The sequence below is a fragment of the Marmota flaviventris genome, chromosome 4 (genome assembly GCF_047511675.1).
Source record: "Marmota flaviventris isolate mMarFla1 chromosome 4, mMarFla1.hap1, whole genome shotgun sequence".
NCBI lineage: Eukaryota > Metazoa > Chordata > Mammalia > Rodentia > Sciuridae > Marmota > Marmota flaviventris.
The window spans coordinates 122,517,584-122,541,592 of NC_092501.1; the positions used below are offsets into that span (position 1 = coordinate 122,517,584).

Here is a 24,009-nt window from a genome sequence, read left to right on the forward strand (position 1 = left end):
CATTATTAGAAATCTTTAGTCATCTTCTTTTCTGTCAGCTGAAAGAGACTTCACGGGAGAGCTATGAGAGCAGGCTCAAGTTCAAAAGTGCTGAGATGAATTCCTCAAGGTTGGATGGCTAATAGCTGTGAACAGTTAATACCAAATTGAAGGCTCTTGGTGTTTGTTGGGGTAGGCAAGGAGGAGTAGGTTTAGAGATTGCTGGGCAGTATTCCAGACCCTTTACACATGCTGCCCCACTAAACTACTTAGCAAGAGATAAATAACCATTCTTCATGATCTGTCAGAGACATCTTGACATGGGGTTTGTATGAGGGAATGGTGAGAAGAGTTGGTAGAGACTGAAATTTCCTTGTAGATCCAAAGGCTGTATCTTCACCGGATCCCCAAGGCTAACACAGTGTTTGGAACACAGAAGAAAGCCAATTGTTATTTGATGAATAAATGAAAGAAGTTCTTGTTGAGTGAATGAGTGATATTTGTAAACTCTAGTTTTTTTTTGGACCAAACAGTATCATTTCATGTTTTAGTCCAGAACAGTTTTCTCATCTTTTCCCTTGATATTGGTTTTACATAATATACTCCTGAAGTCTTTGTATAATGTCACAGACTATTTTTATGCCAACAAGACTTTAAAAAGCACATTCCTGCCTCTCATTAATCATTGCTGTGGCATCACCTTTACTTATATATTTATTAGATGCCTGGTAGCAGTAGACCTCATATTTTTATCTCTATGTTGCTTATAATATTTTATAACACCCTAAAATGATACCATATGATGCATTTTAAGTGCTTGTTGTTTTGCCTTTTAAAATTGATTTATATACAATGCAGATGGCTTTCTACTATGAAAGCTGATAATTTATGAGTTTAACTTGAAATTTGTATTCCTATTTCTGTATCTTAGACATTAGGGACTTTTAAAAATGACATGTCTTGTCATTTTCTTTGTGGGCTTCTCATATGTGTCTTTTCATTTAGTCCCAGGGCATTAAGAAATCATTGGTCCTTTTTTAGCTAGACTGAAGTTTTGGGGTGAAGATAAGTTATAGGTGGAAGAACAGTGCCCTTGTCTCCATCTTCACTAGAAACCATCCATAAATCTTGGCAGTAATTTCCTGAATTCTCTACCTCTCTAGTAGTCTAACATAAATCTTCCAAATGGGCTTTCTGTAAAGTAAGGCAAGACCCAATGAGCATGCCTTGAGAATTATGCCAACTTTGGGGCTCTTGGAATCTTGGGCTTGTTTGCAAAAGTCAGATCATGGTAATGAATCTCAGAATATAGATCAGCTTCATCAAAGGGTCTGACAGATCTGAATATACACTATGAAAAAGTTGGCAGAGGGGGCTAAAGAGCTGTGTCACTGGAGGTCCGGGCAGGGTATCACTGTAAGTTGCTTTGCTTGGCATTACTTTTCCCTTGTGCTGTGCCTGGTCTCACTAAAGGTCTATGACTAAGGAAGAACATGGTGCTCCTGATCAGGAACCTTCAACTTGCTGCCTCCAGCTCTTTTCCTATCTTCACAGGCTGGTGCATTTCCCACCCCATCCTCCACTACTTTCAGGACTTTTCTTAGAACTCATTTGTTTAGAAAAGATGTATTGGGCATTTACGGTATGCCTCAGACATTGTGTTAGATTCTAAATATTCAGTGGTGATTAAAAAGAACTGGCAATTGAGCAACAAGTTCTAAAAAAAGATTTAACTTGAATGAAAATAAATTTAGAAGGAGATGGTGCCTGCCTTTGGGAACATGTCCCTGTCCATAAAGTATCCTCGGATACAATAGACAAGGAGTCACCTCCCAACTGGTACTGGAAACTGACATTACAGGGACTCATGCCATAGGAAAGAGAGGCAATTATATAGTCTCCTAAACCTGAGGCCCCGCCTACTCAGGACTCCATAGACAGACTCCTTGGGACCTCTTTGTCTGTTCTTCACAAACATGCTCCTTACCAGTATTTCTGAGACCAAAATATGGCAATCAGACAGAACTTCTTATCCCTGGCCTGGATGAGGTGAGTTGATTCCCTGCGAGACTTTTAGCCTTAAGCCCCTTGTGCAAGGCCAATGGAAAACTGCTGTCCAGATGAAAAGTTGATCCAGTGTTAGCCTTGTATCTTGGAGGATTGACTTTTCTAGTGCGTCTGCATGTTACAACTCCCACATGAACAGCCTCATGCCACACAGCCTTACTGGTCTTGGAACAAGTTATAAATTGTATTTCCTGCATAGATTCAATGTATAAGGCTTTCCACAGGTGTCAAATAGACATTTCTGAGCTGGTGCTGTCACTGTCAACATGATCCTGCAGTACTTATAGCTATATGGCATTGAAACTTCCATTTCGTCCCTGAGAGATTCTATGTGAAAAACTGGCCAACATGTCTTAAATTTTGAACCAGCAGCCCCAGTCCCACCAACCATCCTGGCAGGCACAGGCTTCTAAGTTGTGCAGAGTATAGTGAAATTTTATTCACTTATTACCAGACTGATTCATCCACTGATGCACCATGCACCGCTTGAAGAAGTCCTACTGGATTTACTTGAACTTCATTGTGGTCTTTATATGGTTGAAGTTTTAGTGAAGGCATTTTAGTCCCACATTCATTTAGAGTGACCCTGATTTCTGATAACCATTTGTGGTATAGACTGAAGCTTCAGACTCTATAAAAGACAAAATCTTGTCTTACGTAAGTACCTGGAATAGGGACTTAATATATGAAAGTGAGCTACTGGCAATAATAAAAAAATTTTAAAATAAAACACTGTATGAATATTAGCTAAAGAGTATCTGATCCCAACGACCATCTGAACAAGCTCAGAATGGGTTTAGTATCTTGGAATTCTGCATTAGCTATGATGGTGTTGTTTCTTAAGAATTTTGAAGTTTCAAATCTTCTAAGAAGCCAGAATCTTTGGTGCGCTGTTAAGAAATTAGAAATATTAGAAAACAACAGTGCTTAAATTCTCCAGAAAATCCCAAAGATGTTTGCAACCCTCTGTTTTGTGAGCAATCTGAGCCTGGTAGAGTCTTAAATGACCTGATGAGGCCTAAGTTATGTGTTCCCAGGAAAGGGCCTCTGTGTCCCTCATACCATGTTCTCATTGGTGACTCTCATATGGGCCTTGCCTCCCATATGAGATACTCTAAAAATGAGAATGCATTGTTATACCTCTCAGATTTTGGCTTCATTGGGCAATGTAAATGCATCAATATCTTAAAAAAAGACATTAAAATAATTTTAGGTTAGCTTTGAATATTAATAAATATTAGAATAGTACCAAGGAAAGCCTACTATTCTATAAGGTTTTAAAGAATTAAGATGTACTTGAAATTTAGATGAAAAAAAAATGAGTCTTCATTTGTTCCTAAATCCTTTGTTATAGCCTATAATGAGGAGTAATGAGTACATTTTATATCTTATTTCATTATCTCAATAAACCAATGAAGTATCTTTCCTTTCATTCAACAGATGAAGGAGGTGATTTTCAGAGAGCTTAATTTGTGTAAACTTATGTAAAGGAACATAGTTAATATTTTAAACTCTGTGCTCTTTCCATGAAAATGAGTGGCATATTAGAATTTTCAGGCTCCTGTGATTAAGAATACAATCACAGTAAACAGATAAGGGAGGGCCTACCATTTTTAATAGGTTGGGTTGTAGTCTGGCCAATCCTGGTGAATCCTCATTACCTACAAGCAAGAGGAAAGTTTATGTTGAACAGTGTGACAGCTAGCAAGGATTAGGCTCCTCGCTTATTGTAGAGTATTGATTTTCATGGTCATTAGGCTAATCATCTTTATGGAGAAAGATGTAACAATTTTAGTCTTTCTCAGTATTCTTCCTTGATGTCAGATAAGAATTTAATTTCCTGATGAGAAAGTTATAAGTTAATTGTTGGCAAAAAGAGGCTTTTATTTCAATAGTTTCTGTCTTACACATTTTTGTAGTCTCTGAACCCAGTTTAAACTTGGCCTAGATCAAATCTCAATATATGAAGATAAATTTAGGTTTGTACTTATAGAAAACAAATTATAGTGTAGTCTGCAGCAAATGGGTGAAGTCATAAGCATGATCTTTTTATTGACAGCAGGTAAGTTGAGTGTTATCCAGTTGGATATTTTTTATTTGTATATATTTTCTTTTTAGTCTTGCTGTTTACACAGGTTGAGACTTGCTGGCAGCAGATCTGAAGGCTTTTGGACAGTTCTGGACCTCAGGTTATGTTAGCTCAGGGTTGGAGAGGAGGGTCAACCAGCTATCTTTCTCAGAAGCATCTGGAAAGCTGCCCATACTGGTATGGAACTCAATGCAGAGGTTAAAGAGAGTAGTGAGTAGAAGGTACGGCACTGACCCTTGACATCAGGACTTGATGACCCCTTCCAGCAAGACTGAGTGATGGCCTGCATTGCTCCAGACCCTAGGCACTGCCCAGTGACATAGTCTGGGTGGTAGGGATTCTTGCCTTTGCTGATGGGACCCTTTTTACACATTCTATTAATGCTCTATGATAATCTAGCATAGTACTATTTGGTACGAAGGTCTGACAGTGGGTACTACTGGATGAGTAACCAGAAGTCACATAGGCCTGCCACTAATGTTTAGCAGGAAGAGTCAAAGCACTCTATGTATTGTAGATCTCATGTTTATAGGAATAATGGGCTGAGGTTTTGGCCTCTGTGGTCTGGTTTCTGCAAAAATGTTAGGCCTTTTTATTCCCTTTTTTTTCTGGAATCTTACCAATAAATAAAAATTAATAATTTTTCCCAGTTGTTCAACAAAACTACTAGATCTTCTCTGTTTATTGGGCCTACAGTGTGAGAAAAGCTGTCAGGTCAAAGCAGCTTCTTCCGTTGGAGCCCTTGAAAGAATTGTGGTTTGGTTTTGTTTGTCCAGATGAAGTGTTCATATAAACAAATATGTTTTTAGAGAATAAGTGGCTTATGGGGATGGGTAGAAGCATCCCCATCAGCAAGGACTGATGTTACTCTCCTCAAAGCCATTATAGAAAAAAATCTCTTAACACAATGTAAACAAATTACCCACTTCACTTCTCTTTAAAGAGAGATTTTCAAGTCTTCAGCAGAGCCTTCACTACACTCATGATCCAGAGTTGGGGTTGGGCGTATTGAAATGTCCTGTTTATATGTGCAAAGACATATGTAAAAGGGTATTGTGTATACATTATAATAACAAATGATTCAAAACAACCCAAATGTGCAAATTACAGCTGAATTGGACTGAATTATGAAATATATTACACAATGTAATACTATGCAGGCGTGAAAAAGAATGATTCAGTTCTAAGTATGACAATACATACTTGACTTCAAGTTTTATTTAGTGGGAAACTCATATGTGGAACAGTTGCATTTATAAAATGTTACTCTGTGTGCACACACATTTTTATGTCTTTAAACCTCAAGAATGCACATAGTTATTATACGTAAGTAGACTATCTCTAGAGAGAACACAAGAAGCTGATAATTTGCCTTCAGGAAGGGAAGTTGGTAGCTGAGGGCAGGTCTAAGAGGGAGACATACATTTAACTCTAAATACATTTTGAATTTCATATCACAAATATGTATTACCTATTCAGAGATTTTTGAAATGCTCCATGGGAACCCTTTCTGGTACCTTCTTATTAGATGCATTTGACAAGAGTGACAGATTTGGCATGAAGACCATCTTGGATAGTGCCACAGTGTCCCAGGAAACCATAATAAGGAAGGAGTGAGATTGTGTGCAATGAGAGGGAAGGAAGGAATGGATATGAGGCCTTCTCCAGAAAGACCAGGGAACTGTGGCCAAGGGGAGGAGAGAAAGAGCAGAGGAAGCTAGTGCAGAGTTGTTGGTTTAGGAGGGGGGTTATACAAGTGGTGCCTTTAATTCAGGGTAGAAAAATGGGAATAAAACAGGTCTGTAGGGCAAGACTTCATTTCTGGACCTTGGAAATGCAAAGTGATGGTAAAATCTGAGGATAGTTAGCAGGCAATTGGGAGGGGTGCTTTCACTATTAAAAAATGGCTTAAAGTACTTTTGTGGTGTTTTCTTAGCTCTACGTTTTGGGCATATTCAAGTATTTTCTCTGCTCCTGATGTTTGACTATGGAATAGTGGGAAATTTAGGTTTTGGCAATATTTTAGTTTCGTAGAGACCAATATAAAACAAGATATTTTATTTTGAAGTTTCTCATTACATATGTGTCCTGTACAAAGGCATTTGCGGTCATAAACCAACACACTTGTGCCAAGGGAATGAGGCTAATGCATTGTTGCAATCTCTGGTACAGCCTGGAAATATTAAATGAATGGTAGAACTTTTAATGTGTCCATTAACTAATACCGCTAATTTACAGTGGGAGTGTATGTGACAGCCTACATAAATAATTTCTGAACTCATTGTGATTTTTGCTATTCTAATTAATTTTAAAAAACTTCTCCATTTCTTGTATACGATGTAATACTTCCAATCTGATGCAATGTATGGTTATACAGCTTATAAATATTTTGTTCATTGAGGGTGCCTGATTTGCTGAGACCTATGCATGTTAGTAAATAAAATTATTGTTAGTATTATTATTTTTATTATTTATTAGTACCTTTGCAGCCCCTCCCTCTCTTACCTTTAAAGAATACACAAGTTGGTATGGAATCGAGATATAACTGTGCAGTGGACCCAATTATTATTTTTAAGGAAAATTAAGTGAGCAGCACATGCAGTCTTTTCTGCCTGCCCTTCCAGGATGATATCAGAAATTCTTTGACATTATTTTCTCTAGTTGATGGCTAGGAAGGCAGGAAAATTTTAATCTCAAATCCTACTGTGCTTTGTGACCTTGGACAAGTTACAAACATTTTCTGAGCTTTAAGGTCCTCTGTGGAAAAATAAGATTACTACTTTTTAAAGTTGTATGGGTAAATTGAGATTATATACCCTGTCTGCTAATACTCCGTAAATGGTAACTCATAGAATTTGAACTTCTAACATGACTGTAATTCCAAAGGTGCATACTGGTGTTATCTAAATTCCTCACAACCAGTTCCCATGAATCTGCCTCCTATGAAGCTATTAATTCCTTTTCATCTCTGTCTTCTGCTCAGATCCTCATGGACTGAGTGCCCCCATGCACAGTGGCCTCTCCACACCTCATTTCATGTCCTCTCATGCATTCCTGTAGTTTAGTAAGAGTTTCCTACTAGGTCTTCCCTCAGGCTGTCTACACTGATGCTCTGCCAGATATCTGGTTCTTAACTCTTTCTCAAAGAGTCGTGTCAATCCATACCCCTTGGCATAGTTAAAAGGTTTTTCATGATTTCCCCTATAGCTTTATTTTCCATTTTCAGTCTGTGGTTGTCACATTGCACTTTCTGTGATACCCAGCTCTTGCCTCTAAACCTCTCTTCCATGCAATTGTGTGTCTCTCAGTTTGCAGTAACCATGCCTTCTCCTTCCCCTCAGTTTTGGTTTAAAATCATACTTGCTCTTTGTCCTTCCATGAATCTCATCTTCCCCTACAAAGCACCCCCTGACCCTTTAGTCTGGGTTAGTTGCACGTTCATTGTGTTCTCTTGGCACCCAGAGTACTGAGAGTATAGACAAAGTTCACATCTTGAAGGATGTCACAAAATATAAGATGTACCAAGTGATTGAAGGTGATGGGAACTTACTGCCCAGAAATGAGGTTTATGTACCTATATTTCCTCTTGTACTCTGAGCTCCTTCAGTGAAAGGACTGGGTATTTCACCTCTCTGTACCATGGGCTGCAACACTGCTTAGCAGAAAGTAAGTATGCTTTTTATATTCTAATGGATGAGAGGATGGATCCAAGTGGAGAGAGTAGGTTTTAATCTATCATAAATGGTCACCTTCAGTATGTTCTTTAGAATCTCGTATCTAACCCACCATCTTTGCCCATCACTGGAAACATTAATATACTTTTATTCCAGAATTGTGTTTGGCTTTTAGAATGGACTCATGAAACAGACACAAAGTGGACAGAGTCAGACAATAATCATATGTTAATATGTAATTGGAGAAAAATGCTATAAAGTTAAGAATAACATTTTGTGATAGAGAATAAATGGACTCTCCTCTTCTTAGGTAAGGTTATTAGGGAAACCAGTAAATTCTGTTTTTCTACCACCTGGGTGTTTAACTCAAAGAAAGCTTGCAAGTTTGCAAACACTAAGCAAACTACATACAATTTACAGTTGATTTGTGTATCGGTTTGAATTCTTTTATTTTCTTTTGATAGTTGTAGAATATGCTTACTATATATTAGCAATCTAAATATTAATTGATTTTACCTGTTCTAGAAGGTTAAGTAATTTTTAGTATCTTTTTTTTTTTTTACCAATTTTGGTGAACCAGGTATATTTTTAAAAATAAGACATAGTTATAACTATTTTTATATAGATATAATATAGCTTAAGTGTTCTGAAAAATAATGTTGTTATTGCAATGGGAAACTTTTTAATCTGTTCATTTCTACTGAAATGATTGTTTTGATAACATTCAATTTCTTACATATATCTACATATATCAGATTATAGCAAAATGTACTGTAGGCAGTGTTCTGTAGTCTATATGAAGGAACTTCAGGCATAGACCCTACTTGTCTATTCTAACAGGATAAAGAGGTTGTGATCTTCAGCTAGAAAACCTGACTGTATGCTCTGGATCTGCTACTTACAAAGTTTATGATTAAAAAAAAAAAAAAGGTCAAATTTCTTTTTACCTCTCTCATAGGCCAGTTATGTGGAAGATTAAAATGAGATAATAGGTGGATCCTTACTGACAGCAAAGCACTTTGAAACTGTAGGATGCTACAGAAGTAATCCTTTTATTTGTCAACATCAGAATTCCCTAAGTGGTCTATGTTTAAATGATTTAATTATTAGTTTCTTCCATGAAAAGTTGTTTGCATCCATAGCTATTAGCTAAGATTATGATTATAGTAAGAAAATAGATTTCAGGTATCTCTGATTTAACAATTCATTATTGTATCAAAATTTATAATTATGTTTATTTGAGAAGTGTGGTAGGGACCTCCAAAGCTGTTCACATTCTAATCCCTGGAACCTGTGAAGGAAACCTTACCTTGCTAAAGGAATATTGTGGTTATGATCATGTGATCTTGAAATGAGATTATTTGTGTGGACCCAGTATAATCACTGGGCTCCTTGTAAGAGGAAGACAAAAGGAGTCAGCGTCAGAGAAGATGTGGCTATGGAAGCAAGAGACTTCAGTGTTATAATAAAGTGGCTGTGAGCCAACGAATACAAGCAGCCTTTGGAAACAAAAAGGCAAGGAAATGGACTCTCCTTGGAGTCTCTAGAAGGAATGCAGCTCTCCCAACAAGTTAACTTTCAACTTCTGACCTCCATCACTGCTTGAGTACATTCATGTTATTCTAAAACATTAAGATGGTGCTATTTGTTATAGCAACCATAAGAAACTAATACAATAGGGATTGACTAAACATAACTAACTACAATTTGTTTGAATTCTGAGAGACTTTTAATACTGATTTTGACCTGAATTAGTTTTTTTTATAGTTGAAGATGGACAGTATGCCTTTATTTAATGTATTTTTTAATGTGGTGCTGAGGATGAAACCCAGTGCCTCACACATGCTAGGCAAGTGCTCTGCCACTGAGCTACAGCCCCAGCCCCCAAATTAGTCTTTATTATTATATGTGTGATTTAGGTAAGTAGGTAGGTAGATATAAGTGATATAATAGGATATCCCACCAAGTAACATTTAACAGTATTCTTGGTTGATTCTCTGAGGCCCTTGCCAGGCCCCCTGCCCAGGGAGGGCAGTGCATAGAGCATGCCCTACAGAGAGACTGTCTTCACCTCCACAGTTTTACTCTTTCTACTTTTGATTCTATGGTGAACCAGAGGCTTCTGGGAAGCAACAGTTAGGATCGTGACTCTGAAACATAACCTTAAAGTCATGGTAGTCCCAGAAAGATGTGAAAGAGACTGCTTTCTTTTAGAGACATAAATCATATTAAATTCAATTGCTACTTTGAAAAGTTTTGGATTCTGCCATCTTACATGTCTTCATTTTATTAAAGTGCACTATTCTATTAAATGCTTTTCAAGAAAATTTTAATTTTATAGTATATTTGAATTTTTTAACTAAAGAAAAAATTTGCTTTTTAGTATTTGAGGTCTGGTGGAAATACTGTATATGTGGGGAGAATATTGGTAGTAAGCACTGAAATCTACGGTTCTTTTTTTCATGGAAACAGGCAACAGAATTTAAATTTATGTTATATATTTTAAGGGAATGAAAAAAATCCAACATTCGGGTGTAGAAAGGGGTGAGATTAATGTGGGAAATGACATTGTGATGAAGCTATGATCCCTTCGTGCAGAAGCAAATTTTGTGAGTATGGAATTAAACTGACCTCATCTTAAGCTTGAGGCTCAAGAATGATGGAAGTAAGACCTGATAGCTCTTGAGCTCAGCCCATCCCACCCCATCTCAATCAGAAATCCATTAACTTCTGTGGATATTATGGGCCATGGGAACAAGGAAATTGCATTATTTATCTAATTTGAGTTGGATGTGGGAGAGGGAGATGGGAGGTCAGAGACTTGGGTCCTGGTGGATGTGTTCAACCACCTGAGTTCCGTGCCAAGAGCTGAACCCTTTACTGGTCCTTGTGCAGAAGGAAACTAGGACACCTAGGCCTCTCACCTGCTTGGTCCCTTAAAGAGCTTTGGGTAGGGTTCTCAAATGTACAGGTCAAAGGTTGGGAATGTGGCTCAGTGGTAGAGTGCTTTTCTGGCATGCATGAGGCCTTGGGTTTGATTCCCAGCACCCCAGAAAGTTAAAAAGAAAAAAAAAATATGGGTTCAAATGTATAGGTCCTTTTTTAAAAAATTAGGACAAATTTAAAGCATATACAAACTCAGGATAACTCTGTAATGGACCCCACAGTCCCATTGCCCAGATCTTGGTATTATCTAAATTTTGTCACTCTTGCTTTACCTGTTTTCTCTTTTCCCTATTTTATCTGCAGTGTTTGATAGTAAATCTTTCACATCACTGCACTTCACCCCTTATTCTTTCGTAGGCATTCCTAAAAAAATACAGTGGCCAGGCTTTGACTCTTTCTCTTTCCCCCTCTCTTCTCAAATACTGCTTAGGTACATGTGAGCTGGGAAAGAGAAAGATTGACTGAATTGAGTGCAGTGTTGCAGCTCAGTGTACTACAGGGAAGGGATGATTTTTTTTTCTTTTCTGTAACAATGCTATTACGTTTTTGTTAACTTATCATATAAGAAATGTATTAACAAACTGTAGACAGGTCACTTAGTGTTTATGTTTTTTTTTTCTCATCAATATGTTGTAATGAAATTAACTCATTCTTAATTTATAGAGATAATGGAAGGATCAATGAGCATGGCCTTTTTGTCCTAAGTTAGTGGTCAAGTATTCCTGCAGAAAAGGAGAAAGGCATTCTCTTGGCAGAGATGTTCTCCTATTGTCCAGAGTTCCTCTTCCTTCTCTGTCATTAACTGATTTCTCAGAAAAATTGTGTTATGTACTTACACAAATTTTCCATCAGAAAATATTTTTGAATATTTGACTCTTTTGTAGAACCTGTCACAAGTGAGCAAGGAGTTCATTTTCTCAATGATTTATGCCAACTTATATAAGTAACACTTGATTTGTAATTTGATTTTTGAAGTAAATATTATGTTCAGCAAATACATAGCTTTGATAGGCAAGAACATTGGTATACTGTCCTTATATTCCTGACAACTGCCTCCCTCATTAGTTTGAGTCCCTAGACAGGCATTTTGAAGTTTGGATCCTCCTAGTTGACATGCACAGTTGCCCCCTGAGGTCAATAAGTTGTCATTCAGCCAAAGTTGCTGAACAGTGAAAAGGATGGGCAGCCCAAAACCAAAGCATAGGGTGACTTTTAACAGTCATAGTTGACTCTCAGTGGAAGGTGGGTATGTGTGTTTATGTACAAATCTAAACATTCTATGTAGTCATTTCAGAAGACTTTTAGATCTTGTAAAAGGAATGGGGAAAACATTAGTCCAGCTACCAGACCATGCCATTAAGGATCCTGTTTGCCTAGCATTCTGTCTGCATAGTAGAATTTCTTTGTAAGTTTCAGCTCAGATTAATAATGAAGTCCTTGTATGTATGTGAATTACTGGATGACTTCAGTTTTATCATTAGTCTATTACATGAGTTATTTTGTCTTATCTTAGTCATTGCAAAATTTGCATTCCAAGGCTTCATGGAACTATCACTTTCTTTCTTCTTGAGCACTCAGTGCAGATTCCACAGAGTTTGTATCTATAAAATGAACATGTATGGTATTACAACAGCGTGATAAAGTCTCTTTTTAGTAAAAAAAAAATTGTTTTTCTATTCATTTAAATTATACTATCTGTTGAAAGTATCTGTGGTGCTTTCTTTGGTCATGGTGCCAGAAATGCATTTGTTGTGACATTATACTTCCGTTATATATACAATGTAGTTAAACACTTACATTACCCTTTATGGTTGATAAACAGGAGTGTGCATCAGAATCCCCTGAGTAACTTTGCCAAAATACATCCAATATTATCCTCACCTCCTCCAAAACCAAGATTTGGGTTTTGCAAGTCCAGTTTGGAGCTTCGTTGGGAGTGTTTTGATTTGGGTGCGCTTGTGCAGTTGCAGATCTGTGCTCTTGGGTGGGAGAGGTTCCCGGCTAACTCTTTGAAGTATGGGAGTATCTCTGCTCCCCAAATAGTCACTTAAGATGCATGATTACATTGCAGCTTGGCACATTTAAGTTGTCAAAGTGAATTATTTCACTCCATAAAAAAAAAAAAAGAATGAGAAAAAAGCAACATACATAATTAAAGAGTTGGCTATAGATTTTATAAGGAAAGATGGGAGAGGTAGATTAAGACTGAGCGGTTGGCAACTTCAGGAATAGCAAAGTTAGTATGAAAAAGACTCATACTTTTTATAATAAAAGTCAAATTAGAACCCTAAATTTTAATAAACATAGGTAATACAAATTGCTAGAGCACAATTATATTTCCTGTTTATCCTACTTTCCCATAAAGGCTTCTTACTACATACGAATTTTTACTTCAGTGAGGGCAGTTCAGGACTTTTTACTAAAGACTCAGGGAGTCCCGCAGTGGGGTAGAAGTGATTGGTTTGTTAGAAAGAACTTTAGGTTAGAAATAAGAATCTCCTGATAGAAAAACTTGTTGGGCGTTTAAAATAACCAGAGAAAGTTATAGAATTTCCTTCATTGCACAACCAAAAAATCTGAGTTAAAACAAACAGCCCCCTATCTTGAAGAGTTTAGGCACCATGCCTACAAGAAATGGCACACTGAATTCTTTCAAGAGCTGTACAGGGACTCTGAAACTTTCCAGTTAGGGAGAGTCATTTGTGTTTCCTAATTTGTTGGTTGATATTCTTCTAATATCTTTTAAGAAGGAAGTCAGGAGGTCATTATCATTATCCCTCTGTTCGCAGTTTCCTGGTCACTAACTGTTTTTTTGGCAAATTGTCTCCATTTTTTACTTTAGCTCATTATGCTTTCATCTTGGATCACAACTTTATATAAGAAGTATATATATGAAAGAAGAAATGTGTAAATGTATGTGCAGTTTCTGTCTCGGCCAAGAAAAATTGTGATGCTAATACTGGCTAAGCTTTGACCGAGCTTTCATACTGTGCTAACTGCTTTACCTGGCTTATAAATTAACACTCTTCACAGTGCTGTGAATTATTGCTCTGTCCCCCCTTAGCAGAGGAGAGACTGAGGCTCAGAGAGCCTAGGAAATGTGTCCACAGTCGCGTAGGTACCAAAGGATGAGGGTGGGATTTGGTCTAGGTCAGTTTGACTCTAGAGTTAGGCACTGAATCACTCTGCTTTTGTTATTAGACTAATAATTCTCTCAAATTGACTTCTCTTTAGAAACATTTTATTTTTTGAATTCTGACATTGCTGTGAGTAGCAATAAATTATCATTTGACACTGGGTCTTGAACTTGGCTACACTTTGGAATCATCTGTAGATTAAAAAAAAAAAAAACAACAGTATTTGTGGCTGAGTTCTCAGATGTTCTGAGTCCATGGTATGTGGAGCCTGGACATTAGAATTAGGAAACTGAGTTGGATGTCCCTTCTTTGTACCTTAGTCTTATATGGCAGTTTTCCAGACAAGTAAATTCTTGGTCTGCTTCTTGTCTCCCTTATAGATTCTTTTTTTTTTAAAGAGAGAGAGAGAGAGAGAGAGAGAGAGAATTTTTTAAATATTTATTTCTTAGTTTTCGCCGGACACAACATCTTTGTTTGTATGTGGTGCTGAGGATAGAACCCAGGCCGCACGCATGCCAGGCGAGTGCACTACCTCTTGAGCCATATCCCCAGCCCCCTTAGATTCTTAAGGCAAAGCCAGTATGGTTTTCCTGTAGCTCTGGCATTCAGCAGATGCTTAGTAAATGCTGGGATGCATGAACAGATTTCAGGTGCAATTAACAAAGATCCAAAGCTGAATGGTTGGTGACCCTTATTTGTCTGAATAATGCTTATTCCAGGAAATGAGGGGTGTGTGTGTGCATGCACATGCACACACATAGTTTGAAAAAAAAATTAACTACTGAAGTAAGTTCAGAGGTGCCTGAAAAAAATTATTTGTTGGCATGATAGAAAAAGAAGGTAAGAGGAGGGTTTAGATATGGACAGGGACTAGGGAGTTTACCATCGGTAAGCTTCAGATCCTTCAAGAAAGGTAACAAATCCTCTGGTTTCAGAAACTTCCTGGACTTGGCCTCCAAAAGGTTCCATTTTCCCTGGGGAATCAGCCTCCCCTCCCCCAATATTGGTGTAGAAACTCATCTGAGCTTTTCATCTTTCCACCCCACTCATGTCATAATAATAAAGAGGCAGATTTTTTTTCAGATATATTTTCGGATATATTCTCAGAGTAAGGACCAAGGAATCTTCAGAATTTGCTCTTCCCCAAATTGTTTCCTAATAAGAATTTGAATGAGAGACTGCTGTAGTGTAATGGAGTTCAGTTGTTTATGGCCAGAGTTCAGTTGAGTATGTCTGTCAGTCAGCAACTGTGAATGTCAGATTCTTTCCTACAAAGGTCATGAGGAGGGGACTCAGCACCAAAGTCCTACTCAGGGATGGCTTAGGAGGGAAAAGGCCAATTTGGGAAATTGCATAAGTTTCTCTAGATGAGCGAGGCTTGTGTTCAGATAGCCAGAGGTGTTTTGGACACTGTACTTACAAAGCCAGGCATCTTTGCATTGACTTATGAAGGATTTTTTTCTTACAGACTTAACAATCAGTAAAATATTAATCGTGACTAATCACAAGGTTCAAACATCAAAATAACTTCCATTTCTTTTAGCCTCTGATAAATTTAACTTTTGATTAAAAATATGCTAGTGATCTTTACTTTCTCACTATTGTTAATTTTAAAACAAGTTTTTATTAGGAGAAATTGCTAATGTATGCATTTAACTTCATTAGTGGATAAGGTACATGTGTAACTATGTTATATTGTTTTTCTGTAATTTAGAATTGAGGCATTTGTATGATTCCGAAAACCCCAAGAAATATTAGATGCTATTCTCTATCCTTCATTCTCCCATTTTTGTTGCATTCATGATGACTTTTAAACACTTTTAATGTAAAGGCATTAAAGATAGATAAAATCGACCATCATCAGTCTCTTTACTGAGAATTCAACAAAGAACAAAATCAAAGTATGAAATAGCAAGCTTATTTTTATTTGTATGAATAATACTTGTCTCGGTAAAATCATAATGAAAGAGGAATCTTTATAGATAAATCAAATAGAAAAGAATAAATAGATGCTCAACATAATATTTATTTGGGTAACATCAGCAAGTCAGTGAAACTGAGATTTCTGGAATGTGCTGGCCTTTGGAGCCAAGAGTATATTATGATTTAATGGTACCTCTCTGCTGCATTTGATGAGCTGTCCTAGAAAAACATTTTGAAGCAATAACACATCCATTTGGCTCCTAAGTAATGAGGGAGGCATTGCTCTTTGCATTAACTATTTATTCAGGAAGAGAAGTGACCAACTGCTAATAAGTTTTATCCAAAGAGGGTCATTTAAAACAGAAGAAAATGCAAAAGTGAGGCTCTCTTCGATTTCATATGCAATTAACAAAAACCCAGAGCTGAGTGGTTGATGCCCTTGTGCCATGTGACTTGGATGGCTGTATTTAAATATGAGTGCCTGTCAGATCTAGTAAAGACTCTGTGGCTTATGGAAGCAGAGTGTAGCTTAAGCCAGTGACACAGGAGAAGACAGTGACTGGTGAGTGGCTAAGATTGGGTTGATCTCTCTATTGTTTGGAATCACAGGCTTGTTTTCTAAAATCAGTAATAATGATTTAGGTTCACTAGTGTCCTCCTTGTGGGAAGTATTCCATTTTTTTTTCTTTTCAGATAATTTTTTTTTTTATTACTTGTGGAGTCTGTTCTATAATACAGTATTGCTTTTAGATTTAATACTCAATCAAAAGATTTATACCTGGAGAATTTCATATTTGCTATGCAAATAAATCTGTAATATATTATTCAGAAATAGTTTCCAGTGTTTTGCTTCTTCTGCAAGTACATAAGTGGTCCCTTCTTTGCAATAAATGCTTAGGATTTAGTAGCTTTAAGATTGCAACCATAATATTGTATTCATGTGCAAATAGGGTTTTCCCCCCAATCATTTCAGAATCTTCCTTTGAAGCATTTTGATGATGTAACAGCTTGAAGTTTTCATTCTACTTGAATCAGATTCTCAGCCAATTAATATTGCCTTTTATTTTTAGTGACATAAAAGATGATGAAAGTCACTTATTTTTTTCCCTCAAGACAACTAATGGATTTTTATACCAATTCTTCCTTTCTGCTCTGACAAAAAAGTAATACAGTGGATTTCTACACAATGGGCAGGAAAAATATCTCATATAAATGATATCCAAACAGGCTGTAGAAATGATATATAAACTCTGTTAAATGTTAACAAAAATTTTTTGGATACCATAGTGAATCAATGATGAAATCATTTAATATTACATTTTTTCAATTTTTAATTTAAAAAATATTTTCCATATTGAAAAACATCTATCTATTAGTTCTAAACTTACTCTGAATTACTTTGTAGTATATTTAAAAGTCAGTTTTTAAGATATAGTCTGTGAAATAAGAAATAAGAATTCATTGTTTATTTTATAGCCTTTAGAAAAGTGCTAAAAAAGTCTGATAAGTATGTAACAGCAGGATCAAAGACAAGAAAAGATTGCTGAGAATTGTCTTGTCCTGGGGCACATTGTGTCATACACAGGGAACAAAACTCATCTGTGTTACAGGGATTTATTTTCTTTATCATGGAAATAAAGACTGAGTTTAGAAATGGAATTGCCTCTTAAGATTTGGGTTTTGCAATAATCCCTCTTGTTGATTATTATCAATCATTAGATTGAATTATCCCTTTCAGATAATTACTCCATTCAGAAGGCTAATGCTATGTGCCGAGAACAGAAAAGAGATGGAGGATTGGATCAGTTCCCTGAAGTCTGTACAAACCAGAGAGTCTTATGAGGTAAAATAGCACATCCCTGATATTTTGTGTTCTTAGAGCATGAATGTTAACTAAAGAGCTAAAGCTATGCTGTGCAACTTGTTTAAGCCAGATTTTTTTTTTAAACTTAAAGCAATGTGCTTTAGTGTTAAAAGTGACAGATTTGAAATTTTGATCAGAACTACAGTATGTACATTTCCAAGTAGTCCAGTGTCTGCAGTCTTGTTCTCTTATTTGGCAAATCTGTTCAAATGTCTCATTTCTAGGTGGCCCAGTTTAACGTGGAACATTTCTCAGGGATGCATAACTGGTACGCCTGCTCCCATGCCCGCCCCACCTTCTGTAACGTATGCAGAGAAAGTCTTTCTGGAGTTACCTCCCATGGCCTGTCCTGTGAAGGTACTGTAGCATTGAGCCCAGTCCTCTCCCAATTGTAAAGGTACAGTAGACACACCACACTGGGAAAGCTGTAGCTGGGGAGATCTAAGCTGGAATACAGTGTTTAAGGTTGGTTGTAGTTTAATCTTGAGCATTGTACTCATAGTACTAATTTGGGAAATATTCTTGCTCTGGAAAAGATAACATAATATTGTCTGAAAGGAAACATAAATCAAAATATAGCATTTCACTCTTAAGAATCTAGGAACTAGAATCTAAAAACATAGCTTTGTATAACATTCTAGTGTTCTTAATTCTGATTATGAAACAAAACGTTTTGACAGGACAATATATATTCTTTGACAGAATTCCTGATTGTTAGTAGTATTGCCTTACTTGAAACTTTTTTAAAAATTTGTAGTAATAGGGATTGAACCCAGGGTTTCATGCATTGTTAAGCAAGTGCTGTACCATGAAACATTTTTAAAGTTATTTATTAGGAATTAATTTTTTATTAGTTAATTAATTTTTCAGTTAACTTATTGATTAATGTTTGCGGTGCTGGGGATTGAACCCAGGGCCACATGCATGCTAGGTGAGCATTCTACCTCTGAGTTACATCAGTTACCCCGATGTTATTTTTTTTTTTTTAATTTAATTGATTTTATTTTTTAAATACACGACAGTGGGATGCATTACAATTCTTATTACACATATAAAGCACAATTTTTCATATCTTTGTATATAAAGTGTGTTCACACCAATACATGTCTTTATACATGTAGTTTGTGTCATCTTTTTAAACTTCTTTAAAGTTTTCTAAAAATAAGGACTATGCCACTGTTTTCATTACAGGATTAGTGAGGTTCTCTTTTTGGTATTGTTGTTTGCAGAGCCAGGGGATTGAACCAGGGCTTCGCACATGCTAGGCAAGTGCAGTATGTGAAGTATTTTTAATTTAAGTACAGCAATTACCAGAAACAAGTATTTTAGTCATTACCAAGAGAGAACTGATAACATCTTTAGACTGATTTAATTTCATAATTCAGTGATGAGGTATGAAAAGTGTTATACTGCTTTTTGAAATATATCTAATGCCAATACTAGTGTTTTTCTCTGATAAGACACTATCACAGATAATTTTGAATATAGCTAATTATGATTAAATAATAAAATAATGACAGAGCCACAGTTTTAATTGATGTTAAATTTATGATTAACAATAAATAAATAAGATCAATAACTCTTGGGCTGGGTGGTGGCTCAGCGGTAGAGTGCTTGCCTAGCACGTGCGAGGCCCTGGGTTTGATCCTCAGCCCCACATATAAAATAATTAAAATAAAGATATTGTGTCCAACTACAACTAAAATAAATAAATATTAAAAAATATCAATAACTTTTGTTTCAGCCATTTACTACGATGCATAGCAATACACACATAATGGTAAGGAATAGAGCTCAGCCATTAAACCCCCTCCCACAGCCACCATTACAAACTGTTACCAGAAGTAGTTTAACACAGTTAGATTGTTCTCATCTGTCAAATGGGGATAATAGTCATTTATACCTCAGCACTGTGAAGATTAAATGAGGGAATGCATGCAAACTGCTTTTCTGATTAAATACATCATAGGAAATTGTCACTGTGCTCTATAAGGAATTGATCCAGTAAGTAGTTCCAGATTGGATCAGAGGACTGACACATTCAAGTTCATGAAGGTGAAAATTTGGAGAAGCCATTAAACTTTATTCTTTAGATTTAAAGAATTTCAGACAAAGATATAATAGGCCTTTCTGTCTTTACTAATACAGAAGGGTTTATGTGGGTCTGAATAACTCATACTAGGTCTGTAATATTATGTGGTGCTGTTCTGAAGATCCTTTAACTGTTACCTGAAAGTTTCTATTCCCCAAATGGCTTAAAAACGATAACCAGGTTTAAGATACTCTGTGATACCCCATATTGATTATTTAGTAATTGAGTCAATAATGGAATGATTGAACATTTTTCTAAGCATTTTAAAAGAAAATGAAAATTACTTCAGTTGGTGAGAATAAGAAACTTTAAAGTCTTTAAATACATTTGTTATGTCCTTCTATAAAAGACACACTCTTTCTACCCTTTTAAAAAAAAGTCTTCCATGCTTATATAATTATGTCAAAATGGATTCTACTGTCAGCTATAACTAAAGAGAACCAGGAAAAAAAGTCTCAATTATTGGATTAAAAATTTCTTCAAAAGATTATGCATTAATATTCGTTTTCTCTGCTGGTAAAAATTTAAATCTGCAGTATTTTGTCTATTCATATTTTTAGAATCGTAGGAGAAGCTTTCAAAATCCCAGATGTTTTATTCTATGAGAATATGGCCATCCTGGATATTTTAGCATATTCAAAGTTAAACTTTTGAGACCCCCTCCTCCCATTAAATGTGAATATACTACTTACATATTAAACCTAAAAACATAGGGATAAACAGGCTTTACAGGTTATAATGGAGATGCAAATACAATAAAAATTCGTTTAATAGTGAAGATTAACAACTTTGTATTAGAGTGAAATTCAGCTTTTGGTGTATGAAGCCATCAATAAATTCACTTGACCTTTAGGTTCTTGTTTTTCATCATAAAATGAGACTACTGATTTGTCTTCTAGACTTGTATTGAATTATAAGTAAACTTATTGTTTGAAAGTCTTGCACATGTAAAATACTATATGAATGAAAAATGGAAGACAGTAAATAATTTTCATTAAAAAATCTGAAGTTATTTGAGAGTGTAAATTATCATTTTAGAATATAATTGTCCTTCATAGTTACTTCAATAGTAACTTGGCCAAAAATATTAAACAGTCATTTTCTTTTCAGTCAACAGTATCAAATATGTCAACATGGCTACTTATGAAATTTCATCTTAACTATTGTTTACCACAAAGATTCAGTGTGATAAAGATGAAATATTACGGTAAAAATAATTTTGCCACCTGACAGTGTATTTATTAAGTTCTGTGGTTTTAAAGAATGGCTTTATAGGTCAGGGGAAAGTGCTTTATTCTAGAATAATTTGGAGAAATGTAATTGTCACCTAACAAAGTTAAGGTGCCCATTAATTATTTCCATTTCTTAGTGACCATAACAACAGTCTGGTTTGTTTATTACTATTGTTCTATGTTATATTAAGCAACTTTGTCATTCTCAAGGCTCAGTGTATGAAACAGTTATTATAAAAAGTGTGATTTTTATTGTTTTTTAATTGTAGATGGACACAATTTTATTTTTATGTGGTGCTGAGGATTGAACCCAGTGCCTCACATGTGTAAGGCAGGCATTGATTTTTATTTTTAATGAACTGCTTGATTTTTCTTAGAGAGAGAGAGAGAGAGAATTTTTTTAATATTTATTTTTTAGTTTTCGGTGGACACCACATCTTTATTTTATTTTTATGTGGTGCTGAGGATCAAACCCAGTGCCCCGCGCATGCCAGGCGAGCGCGCTACCACTTGAGCCACATCCTCAGCCCCACTGCTTGATTTTTAATGGCAAAAATTTTAAAAAGCCATGAAATTGTACCATTACTCTCTTTTATGTTCTTCTTTTCCCTGCTTGAAAAGCAAGCATTGACTATTAATATCAAGTGCTGTTTTTTGCTTATAAAGCACCCTGAGGACTCTGGTATAGACCATTTTAGGACCTCACTTTATTTTGTTTTATTTTTTTAAATTTTGAGACAAGGTCTTACTAAGTTGCGTAGGCTGACCTAAGACTTCTGATCCTCTTGCCGAAGGCTCCCAAATAGCAGGGATTGATGATAGGAGGGTACTGCTGCACTTGGCTAGAACCCCATTTTGGGGAAATAGTCTTACAGATGAAAAGACCTGGAGGTACTAAACAATTAGTTCAAAGTAGTTACTGCCTTTGGTTCTGTGTCTTCACCCTTACTATCAGCAACAAAATTTAATTGAAAGATTATTGCATTCTATATGAAGTCGCTTATAACAATAATAGTATTATTGCCAAAAAGAATTTTTCAGGGTATACAAAAGAGGAGGTAAGTGAAACATCTCCAATATGTGTAGACCAGTGTTTTTCAAGAACAGATCAGTAAGTAGCCATTTATATATTGGCTTGTTGAAGCCTGAATCACATTGAACATGTTTTAAAATATTTATTGTTTAGTTGTAGTTGGACACAATATCTTTATTTTATTTATTTATTTTTTAAATGTGGTGCTGAGAATTGAACCCAGGGCCTTGCATGGGCTAGGTGAGCACTCTGCCTCTGAGCCATAACCCCAGCTCCATGTTGAACATTTGATAACAGACATCTTGGGTATTTTATCCGGACCTTTCATTTCAATGTACATCAAATTAGGACAGTTCAAAGATAATAAGTAGTATGTAACACATTTACAAATGTTTAACGATTGATAGAAAGTGAAGAAAAAATCATATGAGAAAAAGCCATCTTACATTTAAATTTAGCGGCCGCCACCTTATTAATTTCCACTGAAATGATCTCTACTTTTAACTAGTTATCTGAAAACTTAGGAACTGTTATACCATCGGCATCTACACGTGCTTGGATAATTTGTATTACTGGAAAGATAAATGTGTTTTGTAGTAGTCAAGTTCCAATTTTCACAAACACATTTTTCAAATAACCTGTGGTTTACTTGTTTTACCAAATATGTGCTGCTTCTTTCCTAGTTGTTTTATCTTAATTTTCTTTTATAAACTTCTTTATGATAATATAGCTGGGAAGAATTAATGAAGAGTAGTGGTGACATTATTTTATCATTCCTTTCTCCTACATTTATAATATAGTCATCCCAACATAATATTTTTAAAAGATGGTGACATCTTATGACCCTCTCAGCCTATTTCCCATGATGACTTCTTATTTTCATGATGTACTTACAATTTTTTTTTTGTGTGTGTGTGTGTGTGCGCGCTAAGGATTGAACTTAGGGATGTTTTACTACTGAGTTACATCCACCCCCCCCCCCAGTTCTTTTTTTGTTTATTTTTTTAATTTCAAGATGGGGTCTCACTATGTTGCTGAGGCTGGCCTTGAAGTTGGGGTCCTCCGGCTTCAGCCTCCTGAGTTGCTGGGATTCCAGGCATGTGCCACCACACCTGTCTTGTACTTGCATTTTAAAACTCCTCTGAATTTTCTTGATCTTATTGATGTTTTCAAACCTATTAATATAAGTAAATATATTAGGTACACAGAACAATGCAAATATCAGAAATGTGCATCTCAATTAATTTTCTTAAATACATTCATATAATTAGAACTCCGAATAAGAAATAGGATGTAATCAGTATCCTTGTTACTGAATTTTATTTGCTTGTGCATGTGTGTGTGTCAGTCTCCCTTCTCAAGAACTAATTATTTTCTATTTATTTCATTTTTGTTTATCCATGTAGCAATCTATGTGTAACTCTATATGTGATTCATAAATGCAAGTCTGTATTAGTTTTTTAGAATACAATTAGTATCATTCGAGATTAGTTTAAATTTTTAAAAATCTTTGTTTTCTTTTTCTCTCCTTTCTACCCCTTTTAAAAATTTCATGCTAAGATGACTTTTAGTGCTGGTGCAAAAGTACTTTAAAATGGTTAACTTATTTTCTTTTCCTTTTTAGTGTGTAAATTCAAGGCTCACAAAAGATGTGCAGTGAGGGCAACTAATAACTGTAAATGGACAACCCTGGCCTCCATTGGAAAGGACATCATAGAGGACGAAGACGGAGTAAGCGGCTGTCTGCCCTTGGTCTCTTCCTGGTGCCTCCTCTCTTATTTTCTGCTCTTGGGGGAAATACTAATAGTTTAAGTGGGAGTGTTTAATTATCAGGATGAAATAGGTTTTAGTTGATTGTGAGTTTTTATTTTTAATTCATTGCTTTATAGCTTTCCCTCGCTCTTGGATTTTGAGGGAACTCTGTTAAGATTAGGGCTAAGGAATGACTGCTGGACCTGGCTGGTGTAACAGAA

At 35.9% G+C, this 24,009-nt stretch overlaps 1 protein-coding gene across 4 annotated transcripts in view; it reads left to right on the plus strand.

Annotated features, from left to right (window-relative positions):
- Dgkh (diacylglycerol kinase eta) overlaps positions 1-24,009 on the plus strand; it is a 192,534-nt gene that overhangs the window by 96,827 nt on the left and 71,698 nt on the right. For all 4 annotated transcript variants that reach the window (XR_011707375.1, XM_027928977.2, XM_027928978.2 and 1 more), the window contains exons 5-7: positions 17,554-17,658; positions 17,904-18,036; positions 23,661-23,767. Coding sequence is in view for 3 of the 4 variants with exons in the window: in XM_027928977.2 (XP_027784778.1) it covers positions 17,554-17,658; positions 17,904-18,036; positions 23,661-23,767 (345 nt within the window). In the remaining variant the exon portion in view is untranslated. The remainder of the gene's footprint in view (positions 1-17,553; positions 17,659-17,903; positions 18,037-23,660; positions 23,768-24,009) is intronic.